This window comes from Centruroides vittatus, unplaced genomic scaffold (assembly GCF_030686945.1).
Source record: "Centruroides vittatus isolate TY-2023 unplaced genomic scaffold, ASM3068694v2 contig_897, whole genome shotgun sequence".
In the NCBI taxonomy this organism is placed as follows: domain Eukaryota; kingdom Metazoa; phylum Arthropoda; class Arachnida; order Scorpiones; family Buthidae; genus Centruroides; species Centruroides vittatus.
In genome coordinates this window covers 18,870-36,935 of record NW_027122587.1, presented here as the reverse complement: position 1 = coordinate 36,935, position 18,066 = coordinate 18,870, and the positions used below count along the sequence as shown (strand labels likewise).

Sequence of the window (18,066 nt, the reverse complement as noted above, 5' to 3'; positions counted from 1 at the left end):
ATAATATATATATTTTGTGGAGTTATGATAATTTTATAATTTTATTTTTTTTATTTATTAAGATGAATATGATGCATATATCATTGTATCATTCGTTAATGCAACTCTGGTATTATCTATTGGAGAAACTGTTGAAGAAGTTACAGATTCAGGATTTCTGGGTACCACACCTACACTCTCTTGTGCTCAAATTGGTGATGATGCTTTAGTTCAGGTAATTTATTTAAATTTTAAGCATATGTGAAAATATAAATATAAAATGTAAATAATTTGTTTGTTGAATTAATATTTAAGTAATTATTAGCAAAGTCCTCTTTTTTTATTTAATCTATAAAAAGTTTTATTAACAAAAATAATTATCAAAATACAATTATTTTTAGTTATATATATGTTATGGGTCATTATTTGTAATGCCTTTCCATTATGAATAATAATCAAAATGGCCACACAACCTGGTAAGTATCGACTAATTTAGTACATTGACCAGACATTAAGGATAAAGCTACATTCTCGTTGGGCCATTTGATTTTCAAAATATCCCCATTTTTTTTTTAAGAATTATTTATTTATTATGAATTATTTCAAAATATTTTAATAAAATGTTGCACATATTATATGGTTTATATTAATGTAGGTTAATGTAATAAATATAATTCTTTATTAATCAACACAGACTACATAAATAGAATCATTATTAAAATAACTTCACTTTGGCAATTACTTTGCACATAGCATTCAACAAAATAATTTGTGAAAATTTCACTTATTTTTAAAAAAATATTTCAGTTTGTAAGTATTATTAACTCTGTTAATACTTTTTGTTAAAATTATATCTTATTGTTAATAATTAAATTAATTTTGTCATAAAAATCAACTTAAAGGAAACTTTTGGAATGTCATTTTGATATACGAGGTGCATTCAAGTTATAACACCTCTGATTTTTTTTTCTCTCAGGATTGGAAACAGTTAGAAACATGCGGTTTGTTTTAAAATACGCCTGCACTCGTGAAGGCATTACAAAGATGGCAGAACTGTACAGCGCACAGAACTCTAGAGGCAGCAGCAAGAGTGTGGACTGTTTTTGATACTTAAAATAACGACGTTTTCATTACAAGAACAGCGGGTAATCATTCGTTTTCTCCATTTGAATGGTGTGACACTGATTGAAATTCATCGCCAGTTGAGTGAGACATATGGTGATGGTGTCAACATTGGCAACAAGCCACGTGCATAGCCTTGTGGTCGTCCATCAGTATTCATGGCACCCCATCTGGAGGACACTTTTCGCATTTTCAGGTCTTCATGCAGGATTGCGTGCACAGATCCTATGGAAATGTCAACTTTGGAGGTGTTGTGTTCCACACTCATTCGGCGATCCTCCTAAACAACTTTCTCCACTCACACGATCATATCATCAGACCATCTGGTGCAAGGCCGAGATTGTCTTGGTTTGTTGTCACATGACATTCTGCCTTCTTTGAACTGTTGCACCCACGAACGCACATTAGACACATCCATGACGCCATCACCACACGTCTCACTCAACTGGCAATGAATTTCAATCGGTGTCATGCCACTCAAATGGAGAAAACAAATGATTACATGCTGTTCTTGTAATGAAAATGTTGCCATTTTAAGTATCAAAAACAGTCCGCATTCTCGCTACTACTGCTAGAGTTCTGTGTGCTGTACAGTTCTGCCATCTCTGTCACGCATTCACAATGAGTGCACGTGTATTTTAAAACAAACCGCATGTTTCTGTTTCCAGTCCTGAGAAAAAAAATCAGAGGTGTTATAACTTGCAATCATCTCGTATGGTGTAAAAAAATTTAATAGTTTGTTGAATGATCATTCTTCAAAGTATCATTATCGTCACTTTGCCTGACAGATGTTAGCAGTATTCATATTGACAGTCAATGTGATAGATTATGATAAAGAATGTGAAATTTATTATAATACCCGATGTTGTTTGTCATTATTCATAATGACCGGGTATTGTTTATAATGCCCATGTTAATTACTTAATCCATAACATATATGTATGTGTGTATGTTTTTTTTTGTAAAAATACATTAAAGGAAAAGTTAGTAATTGCAGCTTAATTAATGAATGTACCATGCTCATAATGTATGTTAATTTTTATAAACTAAAATAAACTTTAGAAAGTACTGTATTCAGCAGAATCTGTATCAGAATCAAGAGAAATTTTGGTATTGTCCCATCACTAACAATTACAAAATGTTTAATAATATGTTACAAAATTTTTATTAATGATAGTCTCAGTTATGCATCTAGCTTATAAGGGATTTTAGATTTTAAACTTTTATTTATAACTTTCAGTTTGATCTCTATATATAAAGGATAAAATGCCAGAAAATTAAACAATAAATCTTTATTTTGTTACATAATATAATTAGTAAATTATTTATTATGCTTTGATAGGAAGATTTGGTTATGTATTAGAGAAAAGTACTATTAATTTTTCAACTCTATTGTTCTGTTGTTGTTATTTTTATTTTATTTTTTCAGATATACCCAGATGGAATTCGTCATATAAGAGCAGATAAAAGAGTAAATGAATGGAAAACTCCTGGAAAGAAAACCATTGTAAAATGTGCTGTTAATCAAAGACAAGTAGTTATTGCTTTAACTGGTGGAGAGTTAGTTTATTTTGAAATGGATCCTGTAAATATGATTTTTATGTATTCAGTTTAAAAATTTAACACAGACAATACATTTTTTAATGTTTTGTTATTTAATTATAGTCTGGTCAACTAAATGAATATACCGACAGGAAGGAAATGTCAATTGATGTTATATGTATGGCACTTGCTAGTGTTCCCGTTGGAGAACAGAGATCTCGTTTTCTAGCTGTTGGCCTTGCAGATAATACTGTCAGAATCATATCTTTAGATCCTTCAGTAAGTTATTCAAACTCAGTATTTCAGCTCTCATAAGTTCCTGATATAAAAATTAGATTTATTATATTAAATTTTAATTTTGTTCTTTTAAATTATATAAAACATATTATTAATATTTGAACTACCTTTTTCAATGAAATGTTCTTTTAATTAAAACTATTCTTTAAAATTAGAAAAAATTATAGAAAAATGATTTAAAAAATAACATGAAATAATGCATTTTATTTATGTATGAATTAAAACAACATAGTTTAATATGTTGTTTTAGTTCATGTGTAAATAAAATGTGTTATTTCATGTTATTTTTTTATTCTTGGATGGTGTATATGCTAAGATACAAATTGTACTTTGTATTCTGATTGGTTATTATTAAATTGGTGTTGAGTTATTTAATTAATATTAGAATCACGTTTTTCTTTTTCTAACTTAAGAATGATTAGTAAATGTTTCTAGTAACTTCTCATATTAAAATTTTACTTTTTCATTATGTATATTGAATAACCTTCATTATTCAATGATTCCAATATGCTAAAGGAAAATAATTTTATCATTTCTAATCCAAATATCTTTGAATGGAGTTGAAATTCAAAGATAGCTTAACTTCAAAGAGAGAGACTAATTCTGTTGAGATAATGATTATTCTCTTACAAATCATATTTTTAATCTGTGTTATTTAATAAGATTTTGACTCGGGCAAATTTTTTGAAATAATTGTTTTGAATGTTCCATTTTTTATTATAAAAATGAAACATTAAAAAAACGAGCAATTATTTATTGTGACATGGTCACAGTGCTGGGCTGCAATTTTAAATTTATTTAATTTAAAATATATGCGCTCCACCTCAAATTAGTGCTGTAGTGTCTCGCCCCCGTACTGTACATAATACTTTTCTGTTAGCAATAGACTCATGCCAGTCATTTATCTTACTCCTTTCAAGGGAAAAGTTTCAAATTGAAATAAAGTGACTTCCGGTTTTTTCATCAGAAGTTCCTATATAGTTAATCGGGGCCTCCTGACCCTAAGCTTTCCGTATCTGATCTTGACTTTTATGTATCTAACTCTGTTCTCATGATTAAGGAAGGACAAAGCCCAAGAAGATCTTATAATTTGATTGCTTTAATGAGTTGTTGCAGGTATCAGAAATTGATTATGGTTTCTTGATAATTTTTTTTTATTGAATTTTCTCTGATTAATAAATCTACAGAACTTTTGATTAGTTAATCTGTAGATTAGTTTTAAGGATTAAGTTAAATTTATAATCTGATATATGTGAATATCTAATATTGTTTTAAAATGTTGTTCAGTGAAATGTAAATTAATTTTTTACTTGTTATAATTATTAATTATTGAACTAATTTGGAAACTGTCTTAGGAGATTTTTGTGTGAGAAAAGTATTACTTGTTTTTTTAACTTGCTTTTAGCAGGGATGCACAACCTTTTCTGAAGAAGGGCCAGGTTAAGATTAAGTTTACTGTCCAGGGGGCTGGACCATTTTACAACCCTCTTTGTTGACACAAGGAGTCTAAGTATTTTAGCCGCAGGCAGTGTTGATAATCACGGAAAGTTTATGACTTGACGTGGTTTGAAATCATTATTAAATCCAAAACTTTTTAGTGCAATCAGCTTCCTTTTAGTCGTATGACTATTCCAGCTATTAATTTTCTTGGTCCAACATAATAATTAAAAATTTTTGTGCAAAAAAATTTTTTTCTATTGTTAGTCTATGGAGAGACTTTGTAAATAATTGGTTGTTATAGCTTTTGTACATTTCTCTTTGAACTCTGATTGGTATTTTCTAGTTTGAATGACATTAGGTTGATGAATAAGCATCTTTTCAGAAAAGATTAATTCAAATTTAACTATACCAATTAGAATCTAGAATGTAAACAAACACTAAAAATTGTTATTTTCATTGTTTTCCAGCGCTATTGTCACTTATTTTTGTTATTTGACACTATTTAGATGAATAAGAAAGTTTTCTGAAGCATAAAATTGAAAATTGCCCACCAAAATAGAAACTTCCTGATAACATCAGAAATGATGTTCTAACATTTTATTTGATTCTTCTAAAAATCGTTATAATACTATGTATTAGACTTAAAATATTCAATATCTAAATCAGAAAGCATGTTAGCTAGAAATAGAAGAACTTCAACCCCCCATTTCTCACTTCAGGGAAAGTCATAAAACAGTAGGGTGCTAATGACTTTGTGAAAGGGATAAAGTTCTACACTTAGAAACTTCGAAAGAAGGAATTTTGTACCGTTCGAGGGCCGCATAAACAATGAAAGGGGGCTGTATGTGGCCTCCGGGCCGCAGGTTGTGCATCCCTGCTTTTAGCTTAGACCTTTGTACTGTGTGATCTCTGGCTTCTCCCAAAAATAAAATAAATATGGGTGAAACAAGATTCACATCAATATCAGACATTCTTAGGGTCTTCACATCAATATCAGACATTCTTAGGGAGTTCCATTAAACCATTCTAGAAAGTGAAACTTCTGTATTTGCAAAGGAAAGTTTTTGAAAAAGACCATTTATCTGGTGATGCTTAATTAATGTATTTATGTTGTTTTAAATTCCACACATTTTTGTAATTACTTTTGAACAACCTTTGTGAATCTATGCATGTGCGTATGCAGACACAAACACAGGTACACAAATAAACACACCAGTAGTAAGAAAGACAAAAAAAAATACCAACAATAAATTGGTATTTTAATTGCATTGTAATTAATTAATTATAAAAACGTTTCAGTTTTTATATTAAGATAGTTTAAGTTATGAAATATCAAATTATTTCTTTTTTAATACGTTTCATTTATTAATTTTTTCCTAACAGGATTGTCTTTCTCCACTTAGTATGCAGGCATTACCTGCAACTCCCGAATCATTGGCTATTGTTGAAATGGGCGGTTCTGAAGGTGGCACCAGAGATACAAGTGGTCAAGGAATATTATATCTCAATATTGGATTACAAGTATGAGAATTTTTTAATTAAAATATTGTGGACGTTTTATTACATATTTAATATTTGTGTTAAGAATTAGAAAATGATGACATTTGTCCGTGCCATATGAGCATTGTTGATTAAATTGAAAATCTGATTTAATATGAAATAATTTTAATTTAAGTTTTGATGATGACTTTTTCTAATATATAAGCTGATTTGTTTGTCTTTTATAGAATGGAGTATTATTAAGAACTGTATTGGATCAAATAACAGGTGATTTATCTGATACTAGAACCCGTTATCTAGGATCAAGACCGGTAAAGCTGTTTAAAGTCCGGATGCAGGGAAGTGATTCAGTATTAGCAATGTCTAGTAGATCATGGCTGAGCTACTATTATCAAAACAGATTTCACTTAACTCCATTATCATATGAGACATTAGAATATGCATCTGGATTTTCATCAGAACAATGTCCTGAAGGGATTGTCGCTATTTCCTCTAACACGTTGAGGTAAAAATAAAAAGAATCTTCTTAATTTAGGAAATACAATGGAAACTCAATTATCCAAACTTAATGGGAATAAGGTTTTTTTCAGATATACAGTCTCAGATAATTCAGAAACTCATTTGTTCTTATCTTTTTTTACATCAAGCACAGTGAATTTTAAGTTTCATGAACTATAAATACTGTAATGCATTTACTGTATTTGAAGGTAAATTAATTTACTGAAAATCTAACATAATTTTATGTTTATGGCCTAGTTTCACGGGTGCTACAATCAACAGATGACATAGTGATTTCCAGTTATGTGGAGAATTGAGTGTCTGTGTATTATACTCTTGGTATGTATAACACTACACATTGTTTTTATTTATTTATTTGCAAACCATTTTGGATAACTGAGTTTCTAATCCTGTTTTTGGACAATTGATTTTTAAGGTAATTACAATTATATCACTCTGTTAATTACAGCTAATATATTACTTTAAATTTAGATTAATTCGCTACATATTTAAAATATTTAATATTTATAATTGTTTTTTTTTTTAAGATACTGTATTTGAATCATAGAAGTATTTAAAAAATGTGGCTATAAGGTTTTAGGACTGATTTTCTGTAGCATCAACAAGCAACGCCATTATGAATTATCAATTGAACTTTGTCTAACTGACCTTTTTTAACATCTCAGCTAACTTGTATCAGTATTGGTTTAGTGCAGCGCTCTATGGATGTGTTTTGTGTGACATGTTAGAATGGTGTCAAAAGAACAATAGTATACAATCAAATTCTGTATGTATTTGAGCAGAACACTAGCAGAATAATTCGATAAGATCCAGAAGGCATTTGGCGAGGCTTCTTTGACTTGTTCCAACATTTTTCTTTGGCATGTGCAATTTCACAGTGGGACAGAGGAAGTCAAAGATGACCCAAGGAGCAGTCATCAGGCATCAAGTAGAAACCAGGAAAACATTAAATGAGTTTGACAGTCATTGGCTTCTGACCAACATGTTACTATTCAGAAGGTTGCAGAGCAGTTAAACAAGGACAAAGAAACTGCTGCACAATAATGCACCTAATAATCTTACAACACAGCAGTTGTGTGTCATTTTCTAGCCTCCAGAAATGTCAATGTTGCATCACTCCATATTCTTCTAATTTCACCCCAGCTGACTTGAAATGAAAACTTTTTGTATATTTTTAAAAGCAATCTTAGAACTTTGTAGCCACACTGTGTACATCAGTTCAGTTTCAAGTTGTAATAGATTTGAACTATAGTTTGAAAATAATACAGAACAATAAAGCAACTTTTTCAAAATAATCTTTTAATAGTGTTTCAAATTTATATTATTATTTCTCTATTTTAAATTATAGACTTTTAAAAAATACTTAATTATATGTTGTTATAAAAATATAACTTTTATGTAGAATTTTGGCTTTGGAAAAATTGGGAGCTGTCTTTAATCAAGTTTCAACCCCCTTGGAATATACTCCTCGAAGATTTGTGATTCAACCAGAAACCGGTTATTTAATTATTATTGAAACCGATCATAATGCCTACACTGAAAAGACTAAAGTTCAGAGAAAGCAACAAATGGCTGAGGTAAAATTTAATAAAAATAAGAGTTTATTTTGATGTAAATCCTATTATCATGATAAAATACAACACAGTAGAGCGTCGTTTATCCGAAAGCTTTCCAGTCGGACTGTGTCATGCTGAATTGAACGTTTTTGATACTAAATTAACTTCTAAAGTATAATTTTTTTGTTTTTATATTTTTCAATATATTTTTTTTGTTTGTACAAAGTAAATAAATAATTTTTAATGATACAATAGCCTCGATTATTATTATAAAAATTTTCGTTAGGCTTAAAATCAATGAAAATTCAACACGAAGTGACACGCAACAGAGAAAAATTTCAACATCGGATAGGTTAATATATTTTTTCATACATAATCAGTTATCCAAACAACCCCAGTCTCCAATTGATTTGGATAAACGACGCTCTACTGTACATTTAGAATAGTACAATTAATTTATGATTGAGCTGATTGTGACTATAATTTCATTTGTCCATACATGATATTTTATATAATATTGTGTATGGTGTATAGTTTTATTTTTATTTTATATACTCCTTACAGGATTTCTCTTCTAGGAAGAAGAGCTAATACAGTTAATGGCATTTACAATAAAATTATATTTTTTTCCAAATTGTTTTAACAGAATCTGTGTTAGAAAACAATACATGTATTTTGTCCCCAGTAGAAATACAAACATTGCTATAATCTTCAATTGGACAAAAAAAGAACAAACTTTTACACTTGTATGTATAATGATTCAAAGTATCATTTCCTTGTGTACAATACGGATAGCTATTCAAAGAATTAAAATTAACCTTAAATTTTTTCCCAGTTAAATGAAATTTATTTAAATATATCTTGGCAATCGTTTTCTTTACTGCATAAGGCAATTGTTGATGATGGTAAAAAAAATGCCTGACAGCTGCCCAATATTTCTGTATACTAGAGGTGGAACTTAGCATTGGTTATCTTTTTGTTCTCCTCTCTGACAAAAAAAAATCATTGAATTCTAATATAATTGTGTTACAATAGTAATTTATAGTCTCTGGTGATGGGTCGATTAAAGCTAAGGAAAAGCTGATTCGGTTCAGTAGACTGTCCAATTGGGTATACCAACCATTTTTTGGGGATCTACTCATTGACAGTTCTTTTAAAACAGAGTATGCTGTGAACACAAGAGAGGACAAGTCTGAGACAATATTTGACAAAAATTTAAGAACAAGTTTAATAAAACGATTATGAGGAAATTCCAAACCTAATTCAGATCTGATAGCTTATGTTGGTATCAATCTCTCAAGACCAAAAAAGGTGACAAAAAAACATGAACTCAATTGAATCAATCTTCTCAAAGCAAAAAAGTCTCCATAAAGATAAACCATACAACCAACACAACATGACTAGAGAGGCAGCTAATCTTTTAAAGAGACAACTATTTCTCATCTTACATAAGATATCAATCACTACTTTTACTTTAGGGAGTGCTTTACCCTTCATGAAGGAAACATAATTGACAAAATACCCAGGTAAACCATTATGTTTAAAATGCTAATGTCTACTATTTATGAAAAACCTATCAGTTTTTATTAGCCATCTTTCCTATCTGAAAATCATAATCCTGGACTTATGAAAATTAAACCCAAAGAAGATGAATATTGTAATAGTAGATCCAGCTTTTTCTGAAAGTTGAAGTCTGATGTTGACAATAATACTGTATCACCTGCAAACTGAAGTAGTTGAATGTCAAAACCACCAAAGATAATGGCATCATTTCTTAAATCATCAAAAGTTGTACCATGTTGTTTACATAGCAAACAAACAGCAAAGGGCTAAGGGCACCACTGTGTGGAAGGCCCTTTCTAACTTAAAACCTTCTGTGGTGCCTGAAGTAGTAATAAGCCTTGATTCTAGCCCTACAAATAAACTTTGTGTTATCTTGATAAATTTATCAGAGATTTTCAATGCTTTTAATTTTGTAAATAGAATTGATGAGACTACACTATCAAACACTTCTTCATAGTCAATAAAAGCAGCCAATAAACCAGGAATATTATCCATTCCTGGAGCAGGTACAAGGCTCACCTCTGATAGTGAAATTGGAGTATCTAAAAAGAATTCTACACAAACAGGGCTCCAGACAGAAATTGGATGTCTAGCAAGATTGAAGTCTAAATACTAAATAACTGTTTAAAAAAATTATACCAGGTAGCCAAGGAAATGATATGATTGGTCATATATTTTGTCACACAAAACCATCTGACATGTAGTCAAAAGGTCCTGGAGTCTTTAATGTTTACAAAATTCTTGGTAAAATTACCCAAAAATTTCCATGTTTTAACTTTGATAAATGAGCTATAATTCTCTATTCAATTTTTAAAAACAGGCAAGTTTGACAAGGCCCTATCTTCAAAAAATACAGAGAGATTTGCATTTTCGATTCTGCTTTTTCTTAAGTACAAGACAAGGTTTGTCAAACCAGGGAGAATAATGGGCATTATTAACCCTGACTCCTCTTAAAATGCTAAGGTTTCTTGCCAAGGAAAATAAATCAACAATTACTACATGATAAAAATCATCTGATTCATTAGCAAATTTCCTATTCTGAAAACATGACTTAACAGCATCAGAAGTGCACCTACCTTGGACTCATTCCAAACAAAGCAAGTCTCAAAGAAACTGGTCTTCCCGTCCAAAAGATATTCAGAACTACCAGACCAAGGTCATAGAGAAGTGATCTGATAATGGCAGACATTCTGTTTTTTAGTCTCTATTAAGTGACATTTGCTTTGAGAAACAATCATGAAGTCAATAACTGAACAACCAATACTTGAAAGAAAAGTCAATTCTGCAGGATAATCTCTGGTTTGCCCATTGAGAAGAATAAGGTCATGTACTATTAACCACTGTAAAAGCATTCTGCCATTAGTGTTGATTTTTAGGTCCTTTGATCACCTTGAATTGTAAATATGTGGTGTCTGATTGTATTCAAAAGTGTCAAATTCGTGACTAATATCTACATTAAAGTCACCCATAATGACAACTCCATCAAACATTGGAGAACAGGTTTCCAAGATATCAGAGAACAAATCAAGATGAATGTCTTGCTGTTTTTGAGGAGTTCTAGCATAAATAATCAATACTAAGATGGATTGAGAAGCAAAAATGTTTGAATGAGTTAGACTAATCACAAGTATGTCTGGGTAAAATCCAATAGCTCAAAATAAGCTTTAGGTTCATTAAAGAAGAAAAGAATACCACTACTAGGCCTTCCTGGGCCTATAAGTTTATCCACCAGTATTACATGAAAGTTCCAATTTGATAGCAATAACCTACTAAGAATAACCTCTTCAAATGAAACCAACCAGGTCTCCACTAAATCCATATATAACAGGTCTGGGTGGTTATGCATATAACTCATAATCACAGAACTTTTAGAGCTAATACCGTTACAATTCCAGAAAGATAAGGAAGCTGATCGAAAGGTTGACCCAGATCCAAGTTGAGTCTTGGAGGGATGTCATGTGCTGTAGAGACCCGTCAGATAGTCAAACACGAGAGAAGTTTAAAATAAAAAAGGAGGAAGAAGTTCAACAAGTGGGGACTCCAAGATAGAAAAGGTATAATGCTTATCATCTATAAATAAATCATCATCATGTAACTAGACTTAGAATGATAATCTTTTAAGTAAGAAACCAATTTCATATGGCATAAACACGAATCGGCAGACAAATCTGGTGCCAAACTAAATGTCGCTCGTCTATCTGTCAACTTGTTGGAACTTCAATCTGAATTTCTGAAGTAAAGAATTTCAAGTTTCCCAAGATGAATACAATAAAAATGACAATTGAATACAATTGTCATCTTGGAAAACCTGTGAAATTCTTTACTTAATAAAACTCTCGACTTTTTCCCCGTGTACTGGAGATGTTGACTGTATCTTGTTTAGAAAAGTCATCCATCTCTAATTCCTTAGACAGAAAATTAACCATATAATCAATAATTTCTAACTTGTGTGGAACACTATGATTAAACATCAAATTATTTTTCCTCGAGGCATTAATGAATCTATCGTAGACAAAAGCATGCGACTCACCAATATCATCAAGTTGTTCTTGTTGCTCCAGTCTATCTAATCCCAATCGAATATTTGAACATTCACTCTCCAATGATTTCACTGAAAACAAAGTAGTCCGATAAGCCTGTTCCAAACTGGCAATCTTATCTTCTATAGTCATCAATTTCACTACAACTGCACTTAAGGTTGACTCCAGGTACTGCCAAAAAGAAGTTAAACCCTCTCTATCAGCTTTCAAAACATATTCTTGTTTTATAAAATAATGTTCAAGCTTTGGACATTTAGCTCCTAGATAACTTGGAGAATGGTGGTGTTTTTCTCCTTTCCTCCCATTCTGACCTTGAGACATATCACTAGGAGGAGTTCTTACTTTAGAATAATTCAGAAAAAAAAAGACTGCCACAAGAATATTGTATTACTTAAAATCAGTCGGCTTCATTTGACCAGTGTATCAAAGGTAGTAAATCTAGTATATTATTAAAAAGGTAAAGTCAAAGAAAAAGTCACCAACAGCCAAGACAACTTGACGCCACCCACATATGGGATATAGTTTTGTTTTGCCATACTTTATTGGAAATTTTTCATTCAGTCTGTCAAAACAGAAAACTCTGAACATCTTTTCAAAGCTATTTTTCGGACTGTATTTTTCCATTTTGAATATTTATAAGTATTTTTTGTAAATAATTTTGTCTCCAGATATTATTTTTCACTTAATACAAACTTATGAGTTAATAATAATTAAGTAAAGATTTGTAGTTTTATTTTTTCTGTCCATAGCTTTTTATTAATTTTTTTTTTCTTTATTAATTTATTCAGTTTTTCTTCCATTTTGTTTCTATTTCTTTTGCATACGCTTTTAATTAAATTGATGAATAGTAATTCTTAGACTAAACCACATTTATTCTTATTCTTATTTCAGAATAAAAGTTTAAAAGAAATATTTATAAAATAGTTTTTTTTCTCTTGACTGGTCAAATATTTTATTTTTTGATTAATTTTTTTTCTTTTAATAATTATTAATTTTAACTTTAATTTTATTAACGATTATCTTCAGATGATCTCCACATTTTTGCACATTTATAGAAGATAAAACATTTTATTCTTACTTGAAATCTTACTTACTTTACATTGTCTTTATCACTGTATGATATGTTTCTTCCATTCAAAATCAATATTATTTGTATATATTGGAATAAAGAATAAGAATTATTGAATTTTAAAGTCTCTCATATCTAGTAGACATATAAGATTTGCTTCTGTATTATTGGATTTTCCCTAACTTTCCTTTAAAATTTAAAATATTTTTCAGATCTAGAATTTTTATTTGTGCTGATAATAGCACAATTGAATTCTCATATTACAACAATATTTTAATGAAACCGAATTTCCAAAGTCGAATGTCGGAACGAAGGATTTTCGAACAATATTTTATTTAAAAGAACTAATTTTGCCCTTTAAAATATTTTCATTTTCTTCCCTTTTATTACCTTGTATTGTATTTATGAACTAAATCCCTGTATATGTTGTAATATGTTTTCATAATTAGAGGTAAATGTTTAACTGCATTTAAAAAGACAATATGTTATTTATATAAATATTTTTAGGAAATGGTTGAAGCTGCTGGTGAAGATGAACAAGAATTAGCAGCTGAAATGGCTGCTGCTTTTCTGAGTGAAAATCTACCTGAAGCTACTTTTGGTGCACCTAAAGCTGGACCTGGAATGTGGGCTTCAGTTATTCGTATCTTAGATCCTATTGAAGGAAAAACTATTCAGAAAATTGCTCTAGAACAAAATGAAGCTGCTGTTAGGTAAAATAAGATCATTATATATATATATTTTTCTAATACAAAACAAAATGAAAATTTTATGACATAAAAATTATTTAAATTAATTTTTGATTAGCATTACCTTAGCAAAGTTTGCAAATCATGGTGATGAAATATTTGTGCTTGTTGGAGTGGCAAAAGAACTACATTTAAATCCTCGTCAAAGCAATGGTGGTTTTGTTCACACATACAGAATAAAGGAAGAAGGACATCTAGAATTAGTACATGCAACCCCTGTCGACGAAGTGCCAACTGCAATATGCCCGTTTCAGGGGAGAATTTTAATTGGTGTTGGCCGCTTGTTGAGAATATACGATTTAGGAAAGAAAAAATTACTTAGAAAATGTGAAAATAAAGTAATATATAATAAATATTTTATTCATTTTTTATTTTTGATTTTGAACAAAAATTGAAAAGAAAATCTTTTAATTTTTTCCAGCACATTCCTAATTTAATAGTAACTATTCATGCTGTCGGTCACCGTGTGATAGTTGGAGATGTACAAGATAGTTTCTTTTATTTACGATATAAGCGTCAAGAGAATCAATTGCTTGTTTTTGCCGATGATACAAATCCCAGATGGGTTACTTCAGCTTGTCTGTTGGATTATGATACTGTTGCTGGTGCTGATAAATATGGAAATATATCTGTTGTAATTATTTTTTCTAAATTAATTTGATTATAATTCTTTCATGTAAAAGTTTTAATTCTGATTATAAAAATGCGCAGATTCGTCTTCCAACTGTTATAAGTGATGATGTAGATGAAGATCCCACGGGTGTTAAAGCTTTATGGGACAGAGGTTGGCTTGGTGGCTCTTCACAAAAGGTAAAATATTGTATTTTCTTTAAATTACAAGTTATTTTTTCAAAGATAATTTATTATTTATAAAATTCCTTCATTTATTTATTACTTTGAATGGGCAATTAGGTATTTGTTGTTAAGGAAAGATTTGTCATTCTATAAAATTTTAGATATTATCTATTGCTATATTTTATTAGAAATTTTTTATATTTTTACTCTTCCTTTTTTAATAATACAATCTTTAATATAAAAATAGTATAACACATTAGTAAAGATTAAAATATTGTTGTATATAATTATATAGTTTTAATAAAAATTTCTGTTTAATATGTGACTGCTTAACATGTTGACTACTACCATGTTATTGAATGAAATACTTTCCGATGTCATTCTTTAGTTAGTATTGTATATAACAATGTGCTTCTTTTAATTTTGATAATCTTCAGTCAAACTAATGATGAAATCTTATTTATGATGAAAAAAGTACTATGCAAGCTCTCATAATTTAGCATATGAAACAGAAAATTCTTCAAATAGGCCAGCTACAAGATACAATTGTGAGATCTGGAACTTCCCCTGAACGAAAAATTGTAATAATTGTTCCCTACTATAAATTGAGAATCTTTCCTGTTATAAACACCCTCGCTAGAAAATGTCCTGGCCGAGAAAATATGCATCCCTGGTCATATAACTGTCAACTATCCATTGTTCTTACGCTGAGTACAGATCAGCTTACAACTTAAGTTTATAGTTAGCGCCCAAATTTGCCGTATTGTTTCCAATCCTGGGAACACCTATGGCCTGATCACATTCACATGACCAACTTTCCCAGCAAAAAAGTATATAAGATGGTTCCCCCCCTCCAGGGAGTCGATCGTCAACCGGTAGATAGAAGGTGTGCCGAAGATAATTAACATCTCTGAATCTGAAGGAATTAATGTCTCTTGTGCGAAAACTTTGGATATCCTACCGATTTGGCATACAGGTACGACACTATAGAACATTGGATTGTCTAGGAGGCATGGAACCCATCCATGTGAACTCTCTCTCTCTTCATGTGTTAGGGATATATATATATATGTGTGTGTGTGTGTTAGGCATTTGTAACGTTTCTCTTGATTCCAAAAAATCATTGTTATCCTGTTAACTGGTGTCTTGCTTGCCTGAATATTCGCCTATCGCCTTACCACGGCTCCACCTTCCCTCCCACACTTGACCGGATGAAAAAGTAGTCCTGTCCCTGCGGGAAACCCTACAGAAAAATAAGCCATCTCTGACTCATGGGCAAGTCCCTCTGACTTGTTAGCTGAAATTAGACGGCAGTCTGACTTCGTCGTACCCACACAATCATTTCTGATAAAACCAAACACAATTAGAGATTATAATAATGGAATGTCTGTCAATTTATCAAGTGATGGTGGCCAAACTGCTTGCCTCTAGACAAATTGCTTTTGATTCTGATTATTACATAGCCTTAAAATATAGCTTGATAAAATCCGGCAGCTTGTTTGGTGATAAAATATAAATGCTATATTTATAAGATTCAAACTGTATTCAGGAATATACAGTATTTTCATGACTACAACAGTTCTGTCTAATATGAGAAAGAATTCACTTTCCAAAAAATATATTTACTTTATCAATGCATATTTAGATAAATGTTAAAAATAATATCAGCAAACTATTTTGACAGTTGATGATAATTATTCTATAGACATCTGCATTTTTTTCTTTACATAATTGAACAGTATACTATAACACTTCTTTTAAAAATTTGAATTTTATTATTTATAAAAAAAAATTTATTTTTTAGGCAGAAGTAATTGCAAATTTTCATGTTGGTGAAATTGTTCTGTCATTGCAAAAAGCTACTCTCATTCCAGGAGGAAGTGAATCTTTAGTTTATACGACTCTATCAGGCACCGTTGGTGTTCTAGTTCCATTTACATCTCATGAAGTATGTTCAAATATATTGTTTTATATTTTAAACATGTTATATATATAAATACATTTTCATTAAAAATTTTATTTTAGGATCACGACTTTTTTCAACATTTGGAAATGCATATGAGATCAGAAAACCCACCTCTCTGCGGTCGAGATCATTTGTCTTTCCGATCATACTATTTTCCCGTTAAGGTAGGTTTTATTATTTATTATTTTTTAAAGGAAAAAAATAATACGTTTTTATTTTTTTAATGGATATTTTTATATTGCAATTAATTTTTACTTCTTTTTTAAAGAATGTAATTGATGGAGATTTATGTGAACAGTTTAATTCATTAGAACCAGCAAAACAAAAAAGCATTGCTGAAGATTTGGACAGGAATCCCAGTGAAGTTAGTATTGAATTAATTAAATTTGAACCTTAATAATGAATAATAAATGTATATAAATTAATTAATAAATAATAATTTTATTATTACAGGTTTCAAAGAAACTTGAAGATATCAGAACTCGATATGCATTCTGAAGTCCAGAATGTTTTGATTTTAACTTCATTATTTTGTATATTTATAATTTCAATGATCACTGTAAAATAGAATGCAATTTTTATCATGATATTAAACCATTATTCATTATTATATTCTATAATTGTGTTTTGATTTTATATAAAATTATAATAATTTTAATTAGATAACTTAAAATACTGTAGGGAAAAAATTTGAGTATATTGTCAAATCATTTTCTATATTTATACAAATGATAAATTACAGTAGAGCATCGATTATCCGACCCCCGATTAACCGACCGCGTTCTAGTCGGCAAATTCAAATGTCCGCTAGTGATGTGGCGCTACAATATTTGGTTATGTCTTGACTACTTTAATATTATTTTTGTTAAATTTTTGCATGTTTTAGCTGGCAGCACTGGCTCGACCATTAAAGGGAGGCTAGTATTTAAACCAGGCCTAATACACTATACTAATAATGTATTTTTTCATACTTTTCGGTTATCCGACCAACCGCAGTCCCCAATTAAGTCGGATAATCAATGCTCTACTGTATTATTAAATATAAACATATTCAATGTATTTCATTAAAAGACAGTTAACATAAGAACCAATCATACAAACTCTTTTACTGTAGTGGTATAATAAAAGTATAATATGAAATGAATTAATAAGAGTTCACTATCTTTGAAATTTCTAAGGACCCAACAGAAAAAAATCAAATTATCCAGTATTTTGATTATCAGAATTACTAATGAAATAAAAATATATCATGTAAAAGTTTAGAAATCATCTATCTACTTGTAAGTTGTAATAAGAACATGAATTCATGATTCATTTTCTTCATTATAAATGACTGGAAAGCTGTATGTTGTTTGTGATTCAAACTGGTTTTAACTATTGTTAAAAATAATCTCAAAAATACATTCTGTTGCAAAAAATCAAGGCATTC

General features: G+C 30.1%; 1 protein-coding gene across 1 annotated transcript in view; it reads left to right on the top strand.

Annotated features, from left to right (window-relative positions):
- Positions 1-17,257, top strand: part of Sf3b3 (splicing factor 3b subunit 3) — a 57,788-nt gene extending 40,531 nt beyond the window's left edge. Inside the window, exons 13-26 of the mRNA XM_067280824.1 lie at positions 63-214; positions 2,531-2,686; positions 2,767-2,922; positions 5,764-5,901; positions 6,108-6,385; positions 7,802-7,976; positions 13,635-13,840; positions 13,935-14,214; positions 14,298-14,510; positions 14,588-14,686; positions 16,476-16,619; positions 16,697-16,801; positions 16,906-17,001; positions 17,091-17,257. Coding sequence (XP_067136925.1) covers positions 63-214; positions 2,531-2,686; positions 2,767-2,922; positions 5,764-5,901; positions 6,108-6,385; positions 7,802-7,976; positions 13,635-13,840; positions 13,935-14,214; positions 14,298-14,510; positions 14,588-14,686; positions 16,476-16,619; positions 16,697-16,801; positions 16,906-17,001; positions 17,091-17,135 — 2,243 coding nt within the window. The 3' untranslated portion in view covers positions 17,136-17,257. The remainder of the gene's footprint in view (positions 1-62; positions 215-2,530; positions 2,687-2,766; positions 2,923-5,763; positions 5,902-6,107; positions 6,386-7,801; positions 7,977-13,634; positions 13,841-13,934; positions 14,215-14,297; positions 14,511-14,587; positions 14,687-16,475; positions 16,620-16,696; positions 16,802-16,905; positions 17,002-17,090) is intronic.
- Positions 17,258-18,066: the final 809 nt, after the last annotated feature.